The sequence below is a fragment of the Siphateles boraxobius genome, unplaced genomic scaffold (genome assembly GCF_051911475.1).
Source record: "Siphateles boraxobius isolate OS27281-9 unplaced genomic scaffold, OSU_SipBor_1 26, whole genome shotgun sequence".
NCBI classification, from domain to species: domain Eukaryota; kingdom Metazoa; phylum Chordata; class Actinopteri; order Cypriniformes; family Leuciscidae; genus Siphateles; species Siphateles boraxobius.
In genome coordinates this window covers 16,642,047-16,669,800 of record NW_027508876.1, presented here as the reverse complement: position 1 = coordinate 16,669,800, position 27,754 = coordinate 16,642,047, and the positions used below count along the sequence as shown (strand labels likewise).

The following is a 27,754-nucleotide window of genomic DNA, read 5'->3' as shown; positions in this document are numbered from 1 at the left end:
ATTTGAATATTTGACATCTGCACATAAGGCCTAGCATCTAGACAAATCTATAATTGTCATCTAATCAAAGCTGATGAATAAATAACACTGTAATATTATTATAACTTACATTTTTGATAATAATCATTTTGCTAACACTGACATATATTGTAATATATTGTATTTGCAACATGTTGCAACCATCCCCAAACAAACAGTTGCAACATCTGACTCCTTACATTCAAATGCAAATTGTGAAAAATGTAGATTCTGTAATTATCTTTAAATGGTTTAGACTATTAACATACATATGTAAGTTTATTGTATAAACAATTGGTTTGTCTAATCCAAACCATCTCTGAGTAACAGAGCCAAATGCAAAAAGTGTTGCAACTGTCCCCCGTCTCCCCTAGAATATAAAATGGCTTTAGGGAACAGGCCTCAAAATGAAAGGTATGGGGTGTCCTGAACGGGCGGGTATTTAGAACTAGAAGAACTTATCTATAAGATACGAGTTAAACTTTCTGTGACTTTTGACCCTGGCCCTTAAAAATCGTATAAAACATTACATGTTATAGTATTTAATTTTACGTTCTCAAATCTCAATTTAGTCTATTATTTAGGCTATTTTAAGTAGTCTATAATAAGCATTTCCCGTATCATAAGTGGTTGCCTGGTGCTGAATTTGTGACTTTCCCTGTGGTGGATATGAGCAAACTCTTTAGAATCTGCACAATCAGCTGTAGTATTCTTAAACACATTGGTTCACATCGCTAACCACTGAGAGTGTTCGTGGGCAATTTTTATTTATTTAATGTTTAACGTTGTTGTAACCCACATAAATCAGTTCAGCTGAGCTGTCTGTGCGCTTATTGTATTCGCTGAGGTTGGCCTGACCATTCCAGATTTCTTCATTTAACATTTATATCATGTTTAACAAGCTTAGAAGACAATTTATTATTGACCAACGAATTGGTAAAAAATGAGCACTCAGCCCTAGCCATTGCAACAGGCCTGTGCGTAAAAATGGCTATGGCGTCTACTTGAATGCAAACATGGATATGGATGGAAGACGCCATATATTGTTTTTAGCTAATGAATGATAAATATGAACGATAAACATCACCCTTTTCAAAATGCTGGACTGTCTTAAGCTCGTGTAACGCGTCCGTTTCCAATTTTTACGACAATGTTGTTGAAAGATGCAATCTCGGCGTTTCTTCAGCTAGAAGGTAAACAAAAGTACCTTGTTTGTCTATCCCGCGCAGCCTCTTGTTTATTCGCGTAGTATAAACCATGTTGGCCTACTCCGAAATTTAATAATAGTAGGCCTACTCTGATCACACACATACGCGACATAATAATTGATGGTTATTCTTAGGTGCGCTTCTCTTCAATTGCGTTTAGCTCGTGTTTGATCTGTTCTATGTTCTCAGGTATTTTAAAAAGCGTTTTACATTTAAGCAATTGGCTACTCATTTATTTACCGAGTAAACTGTAGGCCTACAATTGCATGCATTTAAATTAGCAAGCTTTCATAAAACGAAAGTCAATTCTCTGCGTGACTCTTATTAACGCAATTTAAATGAGCAGAAAACATGAAGAGACGTTGCACCATAAATTGCAGACAAAGTGCTTTATTGTTTTGAGCAATGCTTATGGAATGGAGTGTATATCGGTTTACATCATAACACATGAGACAGCCTCCCCTTGGTTACCCTCAACAACAGCTTTTAGACTCATATCTGTGAGTGTGATGCAGATTACCAGCGATTCTCCATCACTTCTATTACCTTCACTATCTAGATTTTAACAGTCACAAACGAGGGGATTCCCCCCCTCCCCCCCCTCCAATAAATCTGTAAACCTGCATATTTAAATAAAATCCAGCCGAACACATCATCCATTAATGTTTAGAAAATAAAAAATCGAATTGCTAAAAAGTAGCCTACATGACATTTTCCCCTCAAAGCTTATAAGTGATGAGTGCGTCAATGAACACATTGAGCAAAATGCTTTTGGCAAATGAAGAACATGGTGGAGGGCTTTTGAAGAAGGCGTAAAGTGAAGCTGTATCTTATTAGCACTTTTCACATTTAGTGAAATCACATATACATCGCTGCGTGTGAATCCAGTATTAGAAGCTGAAGCGATGCTCTGATGACACTATCAAAGTCTACCGCTAAAACAGCCTCTTTTGTCATGCCCATGTTGTTGTTGTTTTGTTCTTTGCGAATATCATAACCAAGACGACGAGGGTTTGTTTTCTTACCCAATGAGAACAATAAAAAAATGTTTCTTTTCCCTGTGCAGTGGTTTCCCAAGGGCACAAGCAGCGCTCAGTTTATTAGGAAAATGAAACACTAACCAAAGACGCTGTAACATTGGTGCCGAATAATACTTCCAGATAAAAATGCTTTGAGAAAGCCCGAACACAATTTACAATTAACACTATAACAAGAGCCACACCTACTCATATCAAAAAATTCACAATGCACACTCTTGTCCAAAAGGCTTTGCACATAGAATTAGCCGGTCAAGAAGAAATTGTGACCTTTTCAGCGTTGTGTTGTTGTGAACAGAAAGTATATGTGTTGTATTCATTTGAAGAAACAGCACATTTTAAAACATCAAAACACCCACAAAAAAAAAAAAAAAAAAAACACTGAAAAATATTTTTTTTTCCAACAACCACCCTAATATTAGAAAATAACATTTTACTTCTGTTTGAAAAAAAAAAGATTAAAAAATACAGAATTAAATAATTTGGAGTAAAAAGGCACGACTCTTGCACAGTGTATACATTGAAAACACAGTATAAAGCAGGTATGGGACCATCTTAAAAAATAGACCTGGGGTGGGGGAATGGGGAGTTTAGGGCAAGGAAAAAAAAAAAAAGGAAAAAAATTAACCAAGCATGGAATATACACCATCTCTGGGCTAAACCAGACTTAACACTAAAAATAATGCAACATGCATTTTTTTCTCTTTTTCCTTTCTTTTTTAGACAGTACTTGTGTTGTAGGATTTTAACATTCTTCATTTATCAGAACACTTTTACCAAATCACACACAGAGTGGTGCTTTAAAATTCTGGTGGATTAAAATTCTATGTAAAAATATGTGCAAGTGATCAAAAAGTCTAAACCAACAAAGGATGAGGCGGCGTTTTCTTTGAATTAGAAAAGTTAAGGAACAAATATTAATCTCTAAGTCATATTACCTGCTTCTAATTCAATGCCATTTATAAAAGTATTCTCCTCTGTTACCGGTATTATGTTTCCCTTGTAAATACCACTGGTGAACCAACAGGATTCCGTGAACATTTTGGTTCCATTCATAATGTGCAAAATATACAACGTTTCATCTATGTTGCTGCCAATTTGAACGTTCAAAAGAATTTCGAAAACAAAACTCACAAGACATATACACAATTTAAAAAAAAGAAATGATGTTTTAAAAAGAAGAAAAAAAATTACACAAAGCACCCCTTCCCCAAACCTCCATGGAATACTGAAACACAACACAAAATGGTGTGTCCTGGTACGATGCAAGAGGTAAACTATGTTTTGTCTGCTGAGAACAAGCGTATGCGTGAGAACACGTGAAACTGCAAGGCTGCGTTGAACAGTGCCTCATAGTGCTATCGTTGCAGCTCGTAACAGACCGAGTGATCCTAATAAAAAGTGCAACAGTTTAAGGTGCTGATGGCAACTGAATCACTAATGTAACAGAATTCACTGATGACTGAAGAGAAACCACTGATCCTGCTGCCTCAGTGTCTTCATTCTCTCTCCTGTCAAGTTGCTGCAAAACGAAATGAAAAAAATACAAACAAACAAAAAACAAATACCTACCAGAACATTCGCCATTTCAAACGCGTTTGCCTCAGAACAATGAAGGAACATGCAAAACAGTCAGATTCATCTGTCTGTCCACACAAGGCAAGTGGGGGGCGATGGGTCCTCCTTTTGTAAATGGCTCAAAGAGCGTTTCTTGTTAGTCTGTCCAGAGCAGGAAGAGGACTGTGCGAGTAAGGAGAGTTAGTTAGCGGGGTGCCGTGGGGTCAAGTGCTTCAGGTGCCTCTCTGCGAAGCTGTTGACCTCAGAACGGGCAGCCGAGGGCTGCGTGATGTGAGTTCGGGTAGGGATGTGATGAAATGAGAAGTTTTGTTTTGATAATTCTACTAACTGAGCCACAGAACATTGCATGCGCTCTCTTTCCCCTCTCCGTCCTCTTCCACTTTAAAAGGCAAGAAAAGTATCAAACGGAACAAACAAGAAAAAGGGGCATGCATAAGAAAGCAGTAAAAAGCCCTATCCCCCCAAAAAAGGTGTAACTCTTGTCCTTTTCCATCACTCTCATGGTCCCATAAAAACAAAGAACGAATAGATGAAAATCAAAATGTAAACGAATGGTGGTTGTAGCTGCTGTTGGGGTGCCCCCCTGTGGCAGAGCAGGCGAGTGAGTGAACTACACCCCTCCGCTGGCGTCCCTCTTCATCCCTGTGGACTCAACTCAGCTGCCTCGGACTAGGGCAGAATGGTAGTGATGAAATCATAGAATCTCTTCGAGTACTGCTCTGGGTTCACGGTGGAAATCTCTGCCCCAGCCTTTGACAAAAAAAAAAAAAAAAAAAAAGCAGGAGGTTGATGCTTTGATTAAAGCTATAAAGGTTTCAGTCAAGCATGCACGATGAATGAGATGACAGAGAAATACCCACAATAATCCTCTGTACAGTACTTTTGGTACATGTTAAAAAAGTATTTTTTGGTTAATGATGTTTCTTCCATCCATTCTTACAATGTAAAAATGTTTGCAATTTTTTCAAGAAAAAGTCCCTGCGTGACACATCACACATGACTAAATATATACTTAACAGAAACAGATTTTGTTTATTCTTATTTTTGTTATTGGTAACGCAACGGGATTTTTTTGTCTTGAATTTTCTGCTATTTAGTGAATGTTTATTGCATTATTTAAGTGTCATGTTTTACCCTGCTGGTGTTTTGTGTGTGTGTGTGTGTGTGACCGTAACTGTGCACCTCAAATATTGGCCATGTTTTATAGGATGAATTCTGAATCATAATTCAATTTTATCACCTGTATTATGCTGGTTATCAGTATATTTTAAGGTAAAAAGCAGATTTTGGTACTTCAAGTAACTTGGTATATTAATATTATAACTTATAAAATATACAAGCACCAACATGTCATCCTATAATACCAGAAACAATCAATCAATTGTCAATGTTGTTTTAAAGCTGCCGCTTTTTTACATAAATGTAATAATTTTTTTATAGTGATATAACTCTACATATTAATAAAATGACACTTAAAATGTAACAAAAATAAATACATATATTGTTTAAAGCACTCACCCCATGCTTTACCGTCTTGGCTGCATGAGCAGCCTTTTTCTTGGCATCATAATGCTGCAGGATGTCAATAACAGCCATAAAATACACCTCCTTTCTGGGAGAATCTGGGGGAAAAAAGGTTTGCAATACATTTTCATAATGTGAAATAGTACAGAAAAAAGTAGGATGGGTCCTAGCTTATCAGTCATGAACTGATTTGATTGTGAATGGTGGCCGTTTCACCAGCATGGAGACAGAACAGAATGTTTGACTATTAATATTATTTTCACCACCTGCCTCTCTTAATACATTTTGATAAAAACTTGGAAGACTTTTATTTTAACAATATCATGCATGGATGAAGCGTTCACAAAAAACACAGGAACATGCATTCAAAAAAGGGTAATGGGGCCAATTTTGATTTCATTCTACTTCAAGGTCCTCATATAAACAAAATGAAATGATTTGGTATAAAGCATATGTCCAATAAAGCAATAAGCCCCGTGAAGCCATAGTCTACAGTGAATTTAGAACAGCTAAAAGACATTAAGGTACAGCGCAACGTCCTTTTAGCTGTTCTAAATTCACGGTAGACTATGGCTTCACGGGGCTTATTGCTTTAATAAAACGCTTAGTCCATAAAAATATTTATTTTAATGAGGTCAGATGTATGTTTGTAGAGAAATTTACAATGGCTTCGAATGCTTCTCAAACTATTGATCATTTACAGTGGAATATCTTCACAGGACCCATGTCAATAAGACAGCACATAACCTTCTTTCTTCACTCACTGTCATGGCTTTTGATGGCATAGACGTCAATACTGGGGTCGAAGTCTCCCGGTGAGAGTGGTTTAGAGCTGTCTAGGGTGTTACTGGGACTGTCAGGAGGCGTCCCAACAATCCCTCCATCACTCTCTCCTTCCTCATCTCCCTCATTATCCTCACTTTCCACCTCCTCTTGTTCTGCCCTCTCCACGTCATGGATCCCAACCAGAAGACTGTAGTCCATCAACTTCAGCAAGGCAAGGAACTAGACAGGGATATGAGGGAAGAATAAAGACAACAGATGGATAGCAGAAGGAGAGGGGAAGTGCACAAGATAAATATATCATTGTGCCCGTACCAGGCAGACAGAGTGAAAAAGCAAATTCTTCTAAATCATTTACCTCAACATCCTTTCGAAGCTTATCGAGGAAGGTTTTCTTACTTTCCTCGTCAATGTATATTTTCTGTCCATCATTGATGAAGTCATTGTCTTTGTACGTAGGGAGTTCTTTAGCCTGGTAGGAAAGAGAGAGACAACATTTAGGTGTGCTAAAGATGCTCACTTACACTTCTAGATAGTTTTATAAAGAGATTCATCATTAACAATAAAATAAATTCAGACCCTGATTCCCAGGTCATGTCATGTAATATCATGCAGCACACCAGGGGGTGCTCTAGATTCACAATAAAGAGGCTGTTTGGCGCGTTCAGCTGCATGTAGTGTCAAGGGACCCTCATAATGAGGCAGCAGTCTAACAGTTTGGCTGATTTGGCTGATCTACATTTTTGTTTAGAGATATTCAGAATAGCCTACGAAAGAAATGAGCTTTTAAACAGGGTTAAAGAGGTATATAGCTACAATGCATTGACATTAATGAAGACGGGCCAACACCAAAATCAGTTACTACTCAATATGACTCAGTTGTAAGTAATTAATACTCACTACTACTACTTAATTATTAAGTAATAACTTCTTTAATTAATACAGGCGAAAATATGTCCTCCGGGGTGATTAATCCTCCAGAATGAACACACTACAGCAATTCTCTGTAATTAGCTAATTTGGTAGCCTTGCTCCAGTCTCCAGTAAATACCATATTAATAGACTTTAACAGCCTCTACCGTTTGCAGATTTCCCAACTTTTAAAAGCAAACATACACCTATCAAACTGTTGTGAAATCTAGGTAAATCATTGATAGTTGAAGTGTGCCCTGGAAATTTAGGAAAGGTTGAGGAAAGCGCTTCAAACACGACAACAATATAAGTGCACACTAAAAGTGAACAGACATTAGGGCACTGATGAAATAGTTTGCATTCATTACAGATTTATAAATGTCCCCAATCTTATTGTGTGAGATTCATCTGTACATGTTATTCCAAAGACAAAAGAAAGTGAACCTCTGAAACAAATTTTTGGTCTCCAAGCCCTCTTGTTTTTCAACCTCTACCTTCCAAACACCAGTCAAAGAGACCACTTTTCATGAGCTAATAGTTTCCTGACATATAAAATGGACCTTAAAAGTGAGGTAATGGACTTGAACCTTATAGGCAGGCAGGGATGGAGCAAAAGCAGAAATATATAACCTGCTGCAGGACTGAATCGCACAGTATATGGCAGCATCGTTAATTTGTTCGTTTCTAAATGCCATTCCACCTTCTATGTTTATTTTCATGTGGAAAAAAAAAACCCTTAAAGACACTTAAGATCTATCTTCTAAAAAAACAAACAAAAAAAAGTTAAAAACCTATTCTAGGTCGACTGCCAGCATACCATGCTTGAGATGAGAACTCGAAACCAGAGAGAGAGGACAATCTGAAGTGCGATTAGGGAGAAATGGCTCTTGCTTGTTTTACGAGTGTGTTTGACCTTACTTTTACATGGAAAAAAAGTATTTTTTATGGCCAGTAAACTTCACAAAAGTATATAAATGGTTCAAGTCATTGTGTTGTTCAAGTCAAAAGTATGCATTGAAGCAAAACCAGAACACATAAATATTTGTCTTTGCAAAGATTTCTGAGAAAGTTACTTCAAAGTCCACATTTGCACCGACATGTACAGGCGCAATTTAAAAAAAAAAAAGAGGCTGTTCTCAGAATACAGAGCATGTGAAGAAAATGAACCTTTCTTTTTACTCCTCTTCATGACTTGGCCAGGCAACAAGCAGCTTAATGGCTGCTAAAACTGTGTGTTCTCTGAGAAGCGGGTGAAGCTTTACATCCTATAGCCTATATATGGGACACAGGGGCAGTGACGGCCTGAATCCCTGTTAAGCAGTGACCTTAAATTGGCACAGTTTCAACAGTCATTTGTAAAGCTGTCTCTGGCCTGTAATAGAACAGCAGCAGGTTCTGCATTTATTCAAAGAGCTGAGAATAAATAGGAAAGTATTGTATTCATAATCTATGTGGCAGATGAGAGACTACAAAAAAAATATTTCCTTAATCAGCATTTTGGTCTTGTTTTTCTAATGTAAATATACAAAAAATTTTAAAAGCCAGATAATTGACTTGAGATGCAAAACTGTGTGTGATAACTATAAGACTAGTTTTAAGAATATATATTATTAGAACATATTTAATATTCCATTTAAAATCTGATTCATATAATTTGCAATATGTAAAAACAACAAATATATTTTCTCTGAAATAAAGGCTCTTTTGCTTTGTCTTGTTTTAGACAAAGAGGCTGATTAAGGAATTTATTATGTTTAATTGTTGGCTGATTCTCTTTATTTAAAATCTCTTTATTTAAAAAACAGTCTGTCATTAATTCATCCTTTTTATTTACATTCGCAGTGTTGATGCCGCTGCAGCTTACAGCCTCTTGGTTTAATCTCCATATCTTAAAAAAGCACCATGGACTTTGCTTCACCTTGACACACTAAGTATAGGATAGATCTACATCTGCGCACCCGATAATCACACAGACGCTCTAAAATCAGCACGCCTCACTCTTATACTCACTCTAAATTAAGGTGCTCGAAGTGACAAATGATTAGCCACTACAGAATGAACTATCTTTAACAAAACCACAAACAACAAAGAGACTCGACATGCAATATACTCTGAACACAGAAAACTACTCTTGACTGATGCAGGAAGCTATTACAGTATATATATATATATATATACACAGTATATAAAGTAAAATGTATTGCTTTCCCTTCAGAATTTAGTTTGAGTTTGAACTGACCTTTTCTTTGTCACTTGCCTCTCTGGCAACGGTAGATCCCTACATAGAAGAAAAATGACAACATGTCAAACCATATAATCATCATCTCGCTTGACTTTGCCACTCATTTTTCATAATCCTTACCTTCAGGTCATATTTCTTATACACAGACAACCGATGGCTGAATACGTTGCGTGTGACTATCATATAAGTCTCGTCTCCGTCTACAGTGAGGCGGTACATGCCTAAGAACTGTGGCAGCAGTGTGGTACCATGAAATTCCACGATATACTGCAGCGAGAAAAGAACTTATAACCATCTGGCTCATTATAAATGTGCATGTAAATGTAAAAATTATTGGTAAAACATCAATCAAAAGTATATAGTGCTTGTATAGGGAATGTATGAGCTTTTGTGTTCACACCTGGTGGTACTTCTTGAGAATGTTGTGCATCTCAGCCACGTCCTCGCTGCTTATGTTCTTGATGACGTACCTCTTGTCGTAGGAGGTGTGGAAACGAGCACCACTACGACCCTGAGCTTCACTGACGAGGGGTGCGCTACGGGTCAAAGAGTTCTGCCAACACGCATAGAAAAGAGGAAGATGTCTTGCCATACACAATAAACACAAAAATGAATGCAACTGACAAGTCTTGCACTCATTTATACACAAAGTGAGATCTCAACATCACACTGAATTAGAAATGAATGGTAATTTAAAAAGCAGAAAAGTTGAAACAGAGAGTTGTTTTTATTCTAATTTCTCTTACCATCTTTAACTAGCATGTATTCAAATTTGCATTTATTTACACATTTTCTTTAAGCATTCTTTGGCAACCACCACAGTTTATTAGCAACTGATTAACACCATCAAATTGTGGATCTAAAAAGCAGTAGTTTTTCCCCTTTTCCACACAATCTGGCCCGGTTACACATTACAGTTCTTAGCCAGAAAAATCTGCTGTACAGCACACACCTGCTCGTTTCGATCCGGGAACCACTAATGTCATTATCCAGAAAGCAAGATGATGTAATTACCATAAAAGTTTGTTGCTTAGTATTTTTTGTGGAAAGCATAATATTTTTTCCAGTAGTCTTCAACGAATAGAAACTTCAAAAGAACAGCATTTACAGTATTTGAAATAGACTTTTTTTGTAACAATGTTAAAGTCTTTACTGTCACTTTTGATCAAATTAAATTAATTCTTAATGAATAAATGTATTCATTTCTTAAATTTTTTTTTTACATACATACTCAAAAATAAGAATATGCACAGTAGGTCTGCACAATCTATCGTTTTAGCACTAATATCACGATGTACGCATCAACGATAGTCACATCGCAGGATGTGCAATGTAGTATAGGGTTCGAATCACTTTTTTTTACCTCACTTAACTAACAGTAAAAATACGTTTCCATTAAATACGACACTTAATCAATAATGACATAAGTGTTTATATATGCAACTTATATCCAGAAACTGTATTTAAAACAAATTAATAAGGATAAATAAAATAAGTACTGATACAAAAAAACAAAAACATAAGAAATAACATTTATTGATTATGACTGATTTCATGTGACATGCACTACACGGACCGATGGGACAGACGCACACAGCGGCACGCTGTAGGACGGATTCGTGTTGATGAGCCGCTAACAAAGTAATATATTCACATAATGTTCTCTCTTTTAAAATGTAAGCGAGTTCAAATGTCAGCATTATCATACGTCTAAAGAATTGAAGTCTGTCAGGTAAAAGAAGAGCTTATTGATGCAGTTCAGTCTGCCTGCTATTTTAGTCCAACCGCTACTCCTGATCGGAGGCTTCCGTAAATATTTAGTTTATACCTAGAGTTATGCTTCAACTAAGTTTAATGGTGCAATGCAAAAACATTGAGTAGTTCGTAAGTTGTTTCTTAGTGCCCATTTACGTCAAAACTAGGCTAAGTTGTAACCGGCCCCAGGTGAAATTGTTTTCATATCGTAGAAAAACAAAATATCGTGGCGCCCTAATGCACAGCAAAAAATAAGACTGTGATGCTGATTGCTGCATGTTTGTTTGTGGGCAGTTTAAGTAGTAAATCAGTTATATCATGCCGAAAGTTCTGAAGTTCAAGTTCTGAAAGAGGTTGACAGAACTCACCACTGAGCACTGGCTCTCGTGGAAAAAGGGTATGTGAGTTTTACTGTAATTGCCCCCCCCCCACCAACACATGACCACTTAGATGTAGACACAGCAATTTTTCAAACGCCCTTGTGTCTGAACCAATTTCAGGAAAAAAAAAAAACTCAAAAGCTCATGGTGGACACAAAGCAAATGAAAAGACTGGAGGGTCTCTGCTCAGTGAGGGTGAGTGACAGGTAGTAGCTCTATGTACATTTCTAAGGTCTGCTACCTCAAACATGTAACATGCACACCCACACATATTCCTATTGCCTCTTTGATGTGTCTCTGTTCATCAAATCTATATAGTTGGACTTCCTCATAAATACCCTCACCATATTCACCAAGTATACTCATTTAACACAAAAACAAAAGCAGGATATGACATTTTTGAAAGGCTTCAGGCTGAGTCATGCGGGTTAGGGCGTGTAGCTGTTCAGCTGATGGCTCATTCCGCAGGGAAGAGGTGCACAGATGGGCTGAAAATAGTGATGATGAGGCAGGTAAGCTGTCAGAGGACACAGGGCGGACTGAAAAAAACACAGCTAGGAAATCATTGCGGGATTACGCTAGATCTGTATTACAAAACAGCTGTTATCATGCAGGCAGTTTCGCATAGCCAGACTTTTGACTTGCGGCATAACGTCTGGTCCCAAGTACCGCCCACCTATGACCAACATGAAAAGCTGTCCTAAATTAGCCTAATTATATAGGGTAGTGGTTCTCAAACTTTTTGACTCCAAGGCCTCACATTGTCCACAATAATATTTCAAGGCCCCATGACTCTTCCAGTCGTTCTTGATTTACTGGATAATGATTTTGAAAAATATTTTGATTTTTTTTTTAGATTAGACTAAAAATGTGTATATTCATAATAAAAATGCCCATGGATTTTATTCATTTACATTGTCAGAGCTAGAAAATCCACTTTTAAAATGACGCTACCTGAAATGAAAACCATCCAGGTATTTCAAGCAACAGTTGTCGAGGGTGGATTTTAAACTAAGAAATATCTTGATTTGTAGTTGTTTTGGCTTATTTCAATGCTTATTTTGTTATAAGTAAGTTATAAGTTATAACTCATCTTGAGAACCACTGTTATAGGTGTCCTTAAAATTGATTAGCTGATTTTGAAAATTTGTAGTTGTATGTACACATTTCTAAATTTGCTGAATGTTGTGCTTGTCTTAGTGCAATAAAGGTTTCATTCGTCTCTGATGTATAACATAGGAAGCCTAGACTACGATAAAAATTCCAGTAAACAGCTCGTACAGAACGTCTCTAATCAAGACCATAAAATAAGCAGCAAATTCTGGGAAGCTGATGTTTTTTTGTATGTGTCAGGGTTACAGTCATAATGTAATGCCTTTTAAACCCACACAAGCAGACAGGGAGCTCTAACCAAGACCCTGAGCTCTAACTGATTACAGTGAAACGTGAAGGCATATCTTCCTCATTAGCCAAAATTAGAATGTTGAGGAAAGCCCTTCTGCCTAATGAACATTGATTGCGACTATTCTTGCTAAAAAAGCTATTTTCTTCTATGAAAGGGATATAGGGAAAGGGATATGAAGGCAATTAAGAACATTTGAAGGTGGGAGGCTGGAGGATGCAAGGACAGCTCTGACATTACTGTGTTATTATGGGGAATAATGGTCTTCATTACGACAGCAAATCGAGTGGTTAATGACTAAATTACTTCTTGGTAATTATGGGCTTTTCTCACAGAGACCTCAATCTATTTGGCATTGTTTAGTAGGGAGTACACCGGTGTTTTTTGTTATTCAAATGCAGTATTACGCTGTGGTTTTAAGACACTGAATGTGACACTCTGGATCATTTCTCTCTCTTTCACAAAGCTTACCTGGAAGTCCTGGTCATCGATGTTGAACCTCTCTCTCAAATTACGGAAAACAAGAGGGCAATATTCCTTGAATTTAAAATGGCTTGGCATATTCTCTCTGAAAAGCAAAGCAGCAAAGAGATAAAAGTGAGTACACCAAATAAACATCTCTAGAGTTGGCTGGGTCAATCTCACAAAGAGAAGTCAGTCATTTGTATATTTACAATGAAACGGAAGTTACAAGTCTTCTCTAGAGTGACGAATATCAGGGTGAAACGAATGAAGAAAAAAATGCAGGGATATTTTGTCAATCGGGAACTGAGTGCTGCAATGATGACATATTTGTAGGCAAACCCAGAAGTTAGCATCACAATGGTTCCCTCGACAAAAACCCCAATATGATTTTTCCATAAACTTTTGAATTGTCGCAAAAAATACGTTCTGTGATCAACAAAAGTTTATGGTACTTGCACGTTTTGTCCATTAAAGTAATTTTCACAAATTAACAACTTTTATGAATTTTGAAGCCTAAATCAAAAAAGTTAACCTTAGGCTATAAATGAACTACACCACGGTCGCTCGACTTCAACGTCACCACAGCCACCAAGCTTCTCACAAATATTTCAATCTTTATAGTAAAAAGAATTTTCTCTGAAAGTGTGAGTTAGAATAGCTGGCAAGAGTGCGATTATAAACACAACGAGGCTATGAAAGCAGTCTAGCGGGTAGATTAGTTTAACTGTTCAGTGTGATGGCGTTTAATGTCCCTGACAACGTGATTTAGCAACTGCCTTTTTAAGACAAGTAAAAGCTTGTGTTCACCACAGACCACCTTATTTCAGGCTTTTAACCAAAATTAAACCATTAAAAAAAAAAACACTGACTTCGGGATGATGGAACTTCGAAAGTGCTCATTTTGGATTTTGGCCTACAAAAATACATCATCCCTGCAGCTCTCTATTGATTGGATCTTTGTGGGTTGCTACTGCTGTGATCTCATGTGAGTGACAGGTTGTCCCGCCCTCACACGAGTAAACACATTGTTGTAAGAGGGAGGGGAAGAATTTTTTGATTAAAGAATACGAGAGCATGTGAATTTAAAAAAAACAAAATCATGATGTACACATATAAGTCATTTAAAATAAATAGTGCAATACTCCATTAATCCGTTGATTTTATGGTGACTATATATTATGCCATTACAGTACTAAGAATTTTTCTTATGATATATGATTCAGACATGTTCTTTCATGAGATTCACTCCTCTTATAACACATGATTGAAAGTTGGATCATAGCAATTGAGAATGAGGAACAGTGAAAAGTTTGAGAGGAACTCACTTGTTGAAAAGGTGGTTGTCCACTTTAATCTTAGAGTAGGCTTTGAAGTCATCAGGCATAAGCATGATGGGGATCTGAACATGGCTCAACTCATTTATCTAGAGAGAAGGAGAGAGATTCAGTTACTGGTTACTTGTCTTTTTAGTCTTTAAATGGGAGTCAAATGTAGTGGTCACCCAATATGGGACACGTATGACCAATACCAATATCTTAAAAGTAGGACAGCCTATAAAAATATACATATAATACAATTTAAATATGAGATATAAAAAACTTATGAAACAAAAACCTTATTTAAAATATATTAAAAAATTACAATTTAATTCAATTAAAAAAAATCAGACAAAGCTTGGTGTGGTTAACTGCAGAGGCTGATGAAATAATATTAAAATGGCCAAGTATCAGCTGATTAAACAGTCTGTTGGCTATCACTAAGCTACAAAATCCTAACATTTGAAAACTTGCTACCAGTCAGTTCACACACACACTTTAACAACCGCACATTTTTTGCGATTAACATAATTGACACTGAACCAATTAATGCACACAAACAGTAGGTGCTGAGATGTGCTGGGTACAGGAACGCATCAGTGTGAGTGATGTGTTCTGCTCGTCAGAGGGCGATATCTCTGTGACACAATGCACTGTTTTGCTCTACTCAGGATCTAAAACAATGTGTTACATTCAACAGTCATCAGTTCCTGCTTTGCACAGTTCGCTCTTGTGAAAACAACACTTGTAATAAAACTGTAATAACGGAAACTGCCTCATTGTGAGAAGTGGGAATTTAAAACTGCTGTGGACGGTTTTCATCCCAACAAAGAGATCTGGTGACTCATAGGTTCTTTCCCTCTATTAATAAATAAATAAATAAATAACAATAGCGCTAACTAAACTCAGGAGAACTGCAGAAGGCTTAATTACTGTGATATATTTGTTTGTTGAGGATGTGAATGCACTAGGATAATTATAAGCAGTCAAATAGGCACGAAGCACCATGGGAGATCAAAGATTATGTTTGACAATAATCTCGGCGGAAACAGACAATGATAAATATATATACTGTAAAAAAAGAAAAGAAAAAAGAACAAATAAACAGGGATACACCGCTATTAAAATTCTGGTTGATAATTATTTTCATGTTAAGGCCAGTAACCAATAAATGGCTGACATTAAATAGCTACTACTTTGATACTATGATACTATTTGGCCAAAATCAAATAAAAAATTAAATCAATGTGTTTAAATTGGGCATTACAAAATCTTAACGTTAAGAAAAAATTTAATTTAAATAAAAAAAGTACATACATATTTATTTTCAGATTTGCGAAAGATTGTTCATGTTGGTCGATAATATATTGTGCATCCCTGTAAATAATGCAGAAATATTTACAGGGAGCATTTAAATAACTCTATAAAAATAAAAGGTATAAATAAATAAAAATGAGAGGACATGGAAATGCAACCAAATTGTGTTATCTTCTGACATTCACAGAAGATGGCAGTCATTTAGGATCTCACATAGGTCTAATCAGTAAGAAAAAGGCTTTTGATCAAGGCGTGAGTTACAGCTAATCGCATCATTTCCTCTGAAAATACATAGTAAAGCAACCAAAGGTCAAAGAAGTTCCATTCATGAGCTCGCTGCCTGTCAGTCAAACCATTTAACTGAGTTAAGGAGAGAGACGGGTTGCCTTCCAAAACAAGGAGATATTACATCGACCCACTGTGATGTGACCTCTCAGAGAATGGAGATCATTGAAGTCTCTAGAGACTTTCCTATTGGCTGGTTGAATGCCAGGCTTCTGGATTTGTAGGGTGTCTCAGAGCCAAATGCACTGTGGGTAAGGAGTGCTACCTATAGGAGGTAGAATGTCTTATACCTCATTTGTTCTGCATGTCAATTTTGAAAAACCTCTTCATGAATGTCACACATTCATGAGTCAATTATTTGGCTTTCCTTGTGGATATTTATCTTGTTTGTTATAACATAATAAAACTGCAAATTAAGACCTATATACTGATGTGTAGCTAATTCCGCTAAAATTATTATTTCTAAAAATAATAAGAATGCATTGATATGTAAAAATCTTATATAAAATTATAATGTGGTAATACTTAACATATTACCGTATGGACCTGCCGTTTTAATGATCCAGGACTTTGCCAATTCCTGTGGAGTCTTTTTTTCTGCGACTACTTAAAATTTGGATGACCAAGCCTCTTCAAGTTTAATAACTTCAGTCGACTATTAGGGGGCAGCCCTATTTTATCTAATAAAATTATAAACAAACACTAAAAACTAAAAGCAATCATTTTAAATGCTACAAGTGAATCTAGACATCACATTATTAGTTTTTTTAAAGTACTTTAAGTAAGCATTAGATTGTGGGAAAGGTAACCTAAATAAAAATGTGTCAAATGATCATGCACGAGACGAGTGTCTGAAAACACGTGGAAAATGCTGGGCCGCGCCACTTTCTCCTCTTTTCAAAAGCACTGCCGTTGCTAAGCAATCATGAGCCGTGTTCTCCATGAAGACGAAGAAGTTTCAGCAAAGGATAAACGGTGTCGCGCCTGGGGAAAACACGAGCATGCTTGTCGCACCTCTATATTTAAAATGACAAACTTGAGCGTGCAAAAGTCGCAACATGTGAACAGCCCCTTAGGTATCTAGGTATTTAGACCTGCAAAGTATCACATTACATGCAACCTTAAATAACAGTGACATAGTGTGACCTTGGAATAGTCATATTCCAATATGTTTTTTCCTTAATTTCTGTCAAAAAAGACATGAGTTGGGTTCCATAGCTTTCCATAGGGATACCTATAGGCCAATCCATCAGGCTTTGGGTTACTGAAAACCTTTACAAGAATGCAAATTGCGAAAGGAAGTCAGGCATTTTAAACAAGGTCACTTGAAACCCTTTAAAACACCTCTCTCCTCCTGACACAAGCAAGTGTAAAGAGGCTGTAATGCATGCTGTGGTTACTCCTTAGTGAGTTAGGCTCATCTTTCATGCTGTGGTCAGAAATTAGGCTATGCTAATGCTCTAGGTAAGAAGAGCACATTTAGGAAGAAATTAGGTGGATTACAACAAAAATAATTCATTTATGGACTGTAACTATGATGAATCTTTTTTAATTGTGGTCAAGGAAATTAAATGTCACATGAGGAAGCGAAAACTACGAACACAGGAAGCCAATTTCATAAATGTTTATGCCCACTCATCACTAAAACAGAAACTAGTTTTTCTTTAGATTGTGCTGACACAAACAATTCATCCTTTTAATAGAATAGATGGGCTGTCTAACCAAAAGAAACATAAAGCTGCTTCTCCGCCAGGCTGTTGTACACACAATTTATCAAAGATCAAGAGAGCTACAGGCAGAGAGCTGCTGAAGACGGCATAAGTGCCAAGAGAACATGACACTAAATCACCCACAAACCAAAAGAGTGCTAACCAAAAGCAAAGGAGACGAAAATCTCCGTCTCTCAACACCTTTTTCTGACGATGTTTTGTGTAAAATGCAGCGGCATAGTGACACAGTAAAGCCAATGTCTTTTTTACCGCAGGATGGGATTAATGCGGTGTTTATTTGAAATGCAATTAAAGCTAAGCGGTGTTGTGAGGGGTTAAGAGGCAACAGGCGCTTGCAGAAACATGTGCGAGCAGGATGAGGTATGAGCTGTGCTTTCTAGAGGACTAAGCCTGTCTACTGGCAATGGTGAAGCAACAGCGGGCGGAAAACGGCTCTCTGTGACCCCACGTCAGCTACAGTAGGGGGCCTTCTCAGTCACTCTCAGCAGCTACAGTCTATTTTGGAGACAAAATCTAAATACCATATGAACAAAATAAGGAACTGTATAAGTTCCTTCTTGTGAAACACAGTATATCCGACACCTGGGTCTGTGCATAACAATGATAGGCAAAAATGACACTGATGCAAGTTTAAGTAAAGGGATAGTTCACCCAAAAATGAAAACTCAAGGTCAATCAATGGGGTCCATCAACTCTCAAATCTTCTTTTGAGTACTAAAATGACTCAAATTAAACCTGAAATTAAAAATAAATGAAAGCAATATAAACATTAACATTTAAAAAAAAACACTGAAGCATATAACAAAATATAACCAGGGTTCTCAAGTCTCACGCATTGGCCATGAGACACACGCAATTCAACCAGTTCACACGCTCACACGCCACACCGTGTATTTCTCACGCTGAAAAGGCAATGCCAACCAAGTTGTCCTGCAAGCTTTAAATATAACGTTGTATACAAGGCACAGGCACACAAAGTGAAGTTTCCTGCCGCCAGCACGTATCTCGTCAATGATCTCAGCCAGATTGCATTCGTTACTAGGCAACATAGATGCGCGAACACCCGGAAGTTGATGGAACATTCTCGGTTCGTTACTAGGTAACCAACAACATCGCGCGAACACACGTCGTGATGGAGAAGGTAAGTTGGAAGAAAGCTCGTCTAACATTTTTAGGCTAGCACATTTAATATATAGCCCATCGTATACATTATTATTGATGCAGTTAAAAACTCTACAACTACTTTGCAACCAGGCCAGAAGCTTTGGCTCAGTTTGGCTAGCTTACGTTATCTGAAACTAAGGGAAATTTTAGTGGCAATGGGAAGGAATGAAGATGTATTTCTTCATTTTATTTATTAAATTATGTATTATACTGTATTAATAGTCTAGTTACATTAAGGCTACATGTATTAAAGCAGAGTGCTCTGGGTAATATTTTATATCCTGTCAAAACATATTTACAATTTGTTATATTTATGAATACTTGTAATTTTGAAATATAATATTAAAGAGTAAATTTGATGTGATGAATTGCTCTGTCATTTATCAAGTTACCAATTGTTATAATTTAAATTTGTGCTGGTTAATTATGAATAATGGGTAAAATTGGGGGGTGGGGATGGGCGGGGGCGGGGCTCCATTAGGGCTCCTCCCCTAAACGCATGTGATCTCACTCCAGGCTTTTGATAAAACTTTGAGAACCCTGTATAACATAACAAAATATAACATAACAGAATGTGTCAGACCACAAATGCAAGCTCATGCGAAAAGTTGAATTCCGAAGTTCAAGTTTGGTGAATTCTGACCTTCGAATTAGAATCATGTGAAGACGTGTGACTAGTAGAAGATTGATACTTCATGGCATGTCTTCTTGGCTGAATTAAAAGAATGATATTTTTGCAGTAAAGGTTGAGTAGATTGTATATTTTTACAGTTTGAATGGATTACTATTTGTTATATGTTGAATTAATGCTTATAAAAAAATTTTTATAAAAAAAATAATCCTGAAAAATCGAACGTGTCAACTAAAAATGCCCTTTCTTTAATAAAATAATTAAACAAAAATGTACTTTGCAAAATCATTTACTGTGCTGTTACATGGAAAACATCTAATGTGAATAAGTGCCTATGCTGGTTTGAAACAAATGTGTCTTTAGCTGCAGTAAAAACCAGTTAACCATTGGAGCTGGTAAAACCTTGCTCCAATAAATTCTACTCCGTGATCCTGTGACGGAGCGTGAGCAATTTTTAGAGACGTTGCACTGCACAAGATTAGAAACTGAGAAACTGGAGTAGACAACATACTCCACTGTCCCACTTTCCACCTACATGCTAGATCCTTTGAGGATCCAGGGATAGTGGCCTAACATTTTCAACAAAGCCAGGAGCAGCTGCACAGGATCTCCTCAACTACCTTCCTCATTCTTTAAACAGAAATAACATACAAAGGCGACTGCTTTAGACACCCCATCTTGCTGAAGCCACGTTATAGGTGTTTTACAAGCCTGCATCAATGGTTTCATTTGATCAAGAAGTAAGCACTTATCTCATCTCATCGGCCAAGTTTCACACTACCACTTCCTGTTTGTCTCCATGGCAGCGAAGTCAGGTTTTCCGCTACAGAGCTGACAAGCTTGCACTCCATCAGTACAGGAAGCCTGGTTCAGAGAATGCTCATCCTCCTACCAGATGTTTATAAAGCTCTTTGTTTCTAAGCAATGCATTCATCATAGTGGGGTGTTCGGTATTTCAGCCTCTTGACGTTAACAATGCCTTCATTTATGACATATGAGCCTATGAGTCTAAAATCAAGATACAATAATATCTGAAACAGGTTAAAATTATATATTGACAAATTACACAGATTTACCTTAAAGGGATAGCTTCCAAAAATGTAAATTCTGTCATCATTTACTCGTGCACAACACTTTGGGTGAGTAAACTTTTGGCTTTCTAAATTAAGTGTGCACACACTTCGTTTAGAAATCCATAAAAAAATCTAGGCTTTGATACAAAGAAAAAGTGTTCTGGAAACTAGGAAGGAATCTATCTAACCAAATGGCTCATTCAAATTCTTGAGGAAGGCTAAAGAAAAAGCCCTGAAGGCCACATATGAGTTCTGACCACATGCATTAAAACCTCAGATGCAAGTCATTTCATATAGACACTCAAAAATTAAAGTTCATCGGGTGCTAATACTGAGCTGCTATAATAATGACAGTGGTTAAAAACGAATACATAGCAACAGCAACAAGAATAGTTGTATTAAACACATCGATTTTAGGCAACCTGATCAAGCATTTAGTGTGTGATCATCTACAATCTGTATTAACTTTGTTTTAAAGAAAGCAGTGAGAATATGTATGACCAAATCTGAAGTACATGTTGATCTTGTCCTACTCAAGGTTGAGGTAAATCCATTACACAAGTCATTCACCTGTGCTGCCCTCCCTCGTATGAATAACACACTCAGACACTATTTCACTATTTCACCTGGTATTAAAATGCATTTTGGTTGACTTTTGTCCACTTTCAACCACTTCTGTTTTGATTTCTTTGAGGGGGGGGAGTCAATGGCCGGGTAAATCCATAGGATTTTTCAGATCTTTCGATCTAATGGATGAAATAAGATCATGCAATTTACATATGAACGCAACCGGAGACAACAGAAAAACGGAGAGTAGCAGCTTTCATTTCTGCTCTGATATCCGGGTGGTGATGGCGCAGTGGAAAAGACACATGCCTTTGGTGTGAGAGACCCAGGTTCGAATCCACTGTGAGACACCAATGTGTCCCCTAGTTGATCCAGAGGCGTGCGAACTCTGAAATATAGCAATTGTAAGTCGCTTTGGATAAAAGCGTCAGCTAAATGAATAAATGTAAATGTAAATATCCGCAAGACCATGCTGAACGAAGTGTGTGCGTATTAGAAATCAGGAAAAGTGATAGAACATTGCTACTATGTTTTTCGCCTTCAATCCAAATTTGGGTCTCCAGCCGACAGTTTAAAACCTGTCTTGCTAGCGCGCTTCACATAATGTTTAGGTCAGTAGGTGGAGAGCAGATGGTCTTTTGTGGCTGTTCAAACACATTTGGCTACATGAGCGTTTACACTAAAGCTATCCATTCAAATTTGTTTTCGACTACCTCTGGAAGAGGTCAAAAGTGGACAAGCTCAAAACTTTTTAGACCGTTCACACCTTCATTTACCATCATCCACTTGTGGTCTGATTTACCAAAATGCATCTTAACACCAGGTGTACAGGGCCTTAGGCACACTGAATTTGTGTAGGTGTGATAAGCTAACCCTTGCAAATGAAGAAGAGAATGGGGTGCCTATGGATGAACTGACTATCAATAGTGTTAGTTTTGATTTATCTTCCCCTACTAGTATGGACACATAAAAAAGACTACGCAGATAAAAATTGTCATGGCGATTAGCAAATCTCTTTTTGAACCCGATACGCCTACAACGAAGTAAATGGCAAATAGTATCCCACATGTAGTTCAGCAGAAATGAATCTTACTGAGAAAGCATGTGAAAATCATCTGCATGTATTGCCCTAATCAAAGCATTCTGATTGAGCTTTAAAGACTTTGAAGATGATCAGCATTTGCCTTAGGCCGTGTAAAAATAAAATGGTGTATCTATTTTCCCAGTGCCACAGATTGGCTGCTGAATCCTGAGTATTTTTAGAAACTCCTTATTCAATCCAAACACAGACAGGGCAACTCTTGGTCAGGTTGGGAGAGTCTAGGAAGTATGGAGGGCTTAACAAAGAGAAAAATAAGAGATAAAGAGATTAAGAGAGAGTAAAGACCTGTACAGAGTAAGCAGAAAGGGGAGGGTGGCAGAACAGCCTAAGTGATTGAGCTGGACTAAAACAACCGCTTCCAACAGTGTTTGATTTCATAATCATCTAAACTGAATATCCCCTTATTAACATTAATTCTCATATCACTTTCAATGCATACAAATTAGCCTTTTGTAGACGCACAAAAACAGACAGCTTGAGAACACAAAAGCTGAGGTGCTCCTTGATATGAGACGGAATAATGTTACATTATATTCCCCATTCACTGGTTTGCTAACCAAATTCAATCATCATGGTCCTCCTTAGTGGTCAAGAGCCGCTGCTTTTCTGTTTAGTAGTCTGAGCTCAGTGAGGGCCAGCAGCTGCATGCATGATTCATTAGCAGTTTAAGCACCACAGAGAGCTGCACCAACTACTCCACCCTCAACTTTCTGGACCACATGCTCCCAGAGTTGCTTGATATCTAAAATATCCAACACTAGGTTAGGTTTCAAGGCCCACTTTCAGCCTACAGAATGTAGTAGCGCTGCATAGCTCCGGTCAGTGGCGGTCAATGTATTTAACTGATGGGGCTGTCATAGATAGGGAAGGATTTGTTCTCCGCTTCTCTCTTGTGATTTTTGGCCTCCCCCTCTCCAATTCCTTTCCAGCCCTACAAGAACAAGACCTGACCTCTGCTTTGACCCACGCATGGCACAAAGCACCACAGCTCTCTGTTGATGTTTATATCATGCAAAACAACCCAACACCCCTGACTTCTCACTGGTGACATGCTAGACTTCTTACATATTTAGTTAAACCCTGCCTTAAACTTTCTTACAATTGACTGGACACTCACGGTCAGATCTGCCATCCAATCAACAAACGAACTATGGATAGATGTCCTCAGCCTACATTTTATTCTTTTTCAATAATCATTTTACTTAGATGTCTTGCCGAACAAAGGTTTTGCCACTAATTCAGTTACATCACAAACTTTAAAGGCACAGTATGTAATTTTCGCCGCTAGAGGCACATATTCAAAACAATAACAAAGGCGTAGCTTGATGACGCCGTGAAGGAGCGTGGAATGATGGGAGTTGTCGTCTTCACCTCAATCATCAATGGGAGGGACTCAGAAATCATGTTCATGGATGAGGTAATGAAATACAGTTTTATAACTTATTTTTGATCACATGATTTTATTGTATTCTAAAGAATAAGCTGAAAGTGACGTAATGTTTAATGCTAACTTATTACTTTATTTGTCAAATTAAATGGTGGAGTAATGTAGCGCATTACATTTGAACTCAACCACAGCATTTGCAAGGCTGACTTATTATTTATGTAGGCTATAACACTTAATAACACTGCCATAGACTTGTTAAACAGTCTTAATGCCACACTGATATTGATCCTTGTTTTATTTCTCTTCTTGTCACAAACTTTTCTTGGATCATTTTGATAATTTCTCTGGAGAGATAATAAGATAATAATCTCTGAAGACAGAACCTGCTGCAAACGATAACGAATAATTGTGGTCCATGACAACAAAAGAGTGGCTAGATAGATGCTACAACTACTGTGTTACCATGCTTTTCCACGACAGTGAAAGTGGAAACCGAGGATAATGCGAACATGACGCCATTGACGGGCGACGCAATGACGTCACACTGGTTTAAATTGCTAATTTCTCTGGATTTAATCATTGTTGGAAACATTTGGGATAATGCGAGAAGAAAAATGAACAAAATATCTAACACTGTGCTATTGGTTTTTGGAAATTTTTAGTGCAAACATCTATATTGTGCCTTTAAGACAAGGGATGCAACAGTAGGTTATATAATTCTGGCCATTGCCGAAATTAGCCAATATTTACTTTTAATTTCATTACTATTAAAAAAAAGATTTCTTAAATAAGTAATTATATCTCATAAATAAAAAACGAATGATAAATTAATCATTTAAAAATTAGATAAATATTTAATAATACAAATAAATTCCAGAGCAAGTTAAGGTTAATTAAGGGGCAAAAGTAATCAAAAATATAAAAATAGATGGAAAAGGGTGTCCAATTACATACCCAATAATACTAACCTACAACAGAAACAATCAACACTAATATTAATATTAACACATATATATCCTCATGTACATTTCTAGATACCTTTTCAGTGTTTTGACAATGTCTAGTGAGGCCATGAATTCAAAACAAATAGTTGCATGATTTTCATGCCTGGTCTACTGAAACATTTACCTAAATGTCAACCATCCATGCAAGCTACATTTATCTACTGTAAATAAAAAAAATAAGCAGAAAAATTACCCTTAAGAATGGTATGTGTGACTGGAAAATAACAAACCTTTATTACATCTCAGACAACTAAACAAATCTACCATTTGGAAAATGTCACCAGACGGCTTAGAGAAACTTAAAACAAGCTGTATTTCTGAAGACCTCCAAAGAATGACATTTTAAGAGACTTTCATGTAGAACACAAAAGGAGTGCTCTATGATTGGTCTGAGACAGTTCATTCATAAAGAAACGTCTAACAAACAGCTGGAGGTGAAGACTGTCACACCAAACATAACTGGACAACTTGGGACATCCAGTAGCTATATGAACATGAATGAAACACTATCAACTGAAATGTGCAGGCCTATTAGAGAAAGCACAACTAGGAGGCTTTCTTCTCCAAAGACAAATAATGGTGCAAACAATAACAGTCAGTATCAGCTGAGATGATTGTTGCTTCAGTAAACCTCTAAGCTTATCATCTTGCTACCAAAACGTCCAACAGGAAACGATTATTCACCCACAACTCCACTACTGATACAGATATTATGTTGCAACCTCTTTGCATGCACAAAAAAGGACATAGAGAACTTACAAATGAGATTCAAAACTGCATAAACAACAACATTAAGGTTTTAAACTACCGGTAGTTTGCATCTATAGGGGCATGTGGGAAGAAGTTTTTTGCCATGAACAATATCAAGTCAACAATTCATTGACAGGTTTGGTTCACATGTTTTAAGAACATGCAACTGCAAGCGTTTTAAAGAACAAAACAAAATGTTGTTCAATAAACTGAAGGTTAAAAGTAAGTTAACAGAAAATCAAAGCAGACTTCTGATGATCCTGAATTGCATGGATCCAACAGATGGTGCCACAATTGTCAGGTGAGAGACATTCTGAACTTCTCTTTCCTCGTTAATTCTAATTCATTGATCAATAACGGACACAAACAAAGAAAAAGACTGCAGATTTGACTCACCGAATGGTTTATTCCCCACATGAGAACACTGAGCAGAGGGTCGCTGGCACGAAACAGCTTCACTTTCTGAGCCACGAAGTGTTTCTTCTTCGTTTTTGTTTTGCTCGCAAACGATGAGACAGTGTTACTAGCCGAGGCCATTGTTGGTTGTATAACAATAAATTAACTATCACACAGTGACAAGTGCTTTAATTAAGCTAGTGGTGTCCTAACTGTCTCTTAGTAAAATATAATTTGGCATAACGTTCAGTTAGCTAACTAACCCCAGCCAGCTAGCTGTACCAAGTCAACTGCTATTAACCTAGCTCGCTGGACAGATGAACTCGCCAAATGTGTCTGCTGTTATATATAAGTTATGAGCAAAACGCGGTATTAATTTAAGTTCTCGCCCGTAAACTACAAAAGCTCCCTAAGACTTCATTAATAAGCCTTCCTTACTTGCTAACTAGCTAGCCTGACAAGCCAGCCTCCCCTCGGGAGCTTTTTTTAACACTTCACTTAAGGAAAACCAGAAGAAATACAGATGGATACAACTGAAAATAGAGAATGAAATGTAATCTGAACGACGTCAGTCTAATTTGAGGAAAAAAGAGCGGGTGGAGAGACATACACTGCAGCGCTGCTCCATTAGCATGCTAACGCACCCTAGTCAGGCTAAGCCAGCAAATATGTCTCAAGCAAAATCCCACTCCCACTTTCTTTCTTTGTCGTTTGTCTGCCCCGAAAAGATGTTTACTGTTAGACGAAGCCAGTATTCCGAGCGTGGAAAAGGTTCGAGTCTGAATTCGGTGAGAATTTTGTCAGCTAACGTTATATCTACATTGCTTGAAGTTGGCGTATCCGGCTCATCCGCACTGCCCGACTGAAGGACTGACAGCTACTCACGCGCGCGCGCGCGCGCACACACACACACACACACACACACACACACACACACACACACACACACACACACACACACACATACATTTTGAATTATAACTCAAATCTTTATTTTAATTGAGGTAAATTAAAATTATTTAGTTTTAGAGAGAAGAAAAGAATAAATGGCTAGAATAGCCTAAATAAAAACTGAACAAATAGTTTCTTGTGAATGGATAGATAGATAGATAGATAGATAGATAGATAGATAGATAGATAGATAGATAGATAGATAGATAGATAGATAGATAGATAGATATTAAAGAGACGTATTGCGCAGGTGGATTTTTGTTGTACTTAACGAATGGGTTAATTTACCAAAAGTCAAAAACACACTGAGTGTGTTGTATAGCAGGCTATATCACATTCATATAACTGTGTGTCGCCCCTTCTTGCAACACCTACTGCTGAACATGCTCATCATTCCAGCGAGCATGTCACGGAGTGGGTGGTGTAGGCTACCACTGCCCATGAGTCTGAACATGAATATCATCAGGGGTCCAGGTCTACTCCAATGACAGCTGTTTTTCCGACGAGTTCATACCATTTTAGATGGAGGAAATTCGAGATGATGCTGATGCTTTTTCAACAATATAGAGTAAATGCTTTAACTCGCATCAACTAAATTCCTTGTTAAAATAGTTTAATTTATTAAATAAAATATTGTATTTAATAAATATGATTACATAGTGTATGAGTAATTGCATATAATAAATAGTGCTTTCGGGTTAAATAAAATTATTTTAGAACAATGAATAAGACATTAAACATACTAGATTTTTCACATGGTAAAGAACATAATACTGC

The 27,754-nt window shown here is 37.2% G+C and overlaps 1 protein-coding gene across 1 annotated transcript; it reads right to left on the bottom strand.

The window, feature by feature from the left end:
* Positions 1-1,600: 1,600 nt before the first annotated feature.
* pip4k2aa (phosphatidylinositol-5-phosphate 4-kinase, type II, alpha a) lies at positions 1,601-26,959 on the bottom strand. Its single transcript, XM_077244518.1, has 10 exons — positions 26,027-26,959; positions 14,630-14,727; positions 13,311-13,407; positions 9,703-9,855; positions 9,423-9,569; positions 9,300-9,338; positions 6,507-6,620; positions 6,130-6,370; positions 5,360-5,463; positions 1,601-4,591 (listed from the first exon to the last, which is right to left on the bottom strand). Exons 1-10 carry the CDS (start codon positions 26,165-26,167, stop codon positions 4,511-4,513), a joined length of 1,215 nt encoding a protein of 404 aa, XP_077100633.1. The 5' UTR covers positions 26,168-26,959; the 3' UTR covers positions 1,601-4,510.
* Between the last annotated feature and the right edge of the window lie 795 nt (positions 26,960-27,754).

Bases quoted from the DNA above. Each gene is read 5' to 3' on its own strand.
- pip4k2aa (XM_077244518.1), bottom strand. From the start codon at position 26,167: ATGGCCTCGGCTAGTAACACTGTCTCATCGTTTGCGAGCAAAACAAAA. The intron at 9,856-13,310 runs GTAAGCTTTGTG...GCGTGTTGGCAG, and splicing joins TCGATGACCAGGACTTCCAG to AACTCTTTGACCCGTAGCGC. The intron at 9,570-9,702 runs GTGTGAACACAA...TTCTCGCTGCAG, and splicing joins TTCTCAAGAAGTACCACCAG to TATATCGTGGAATTTCATGG.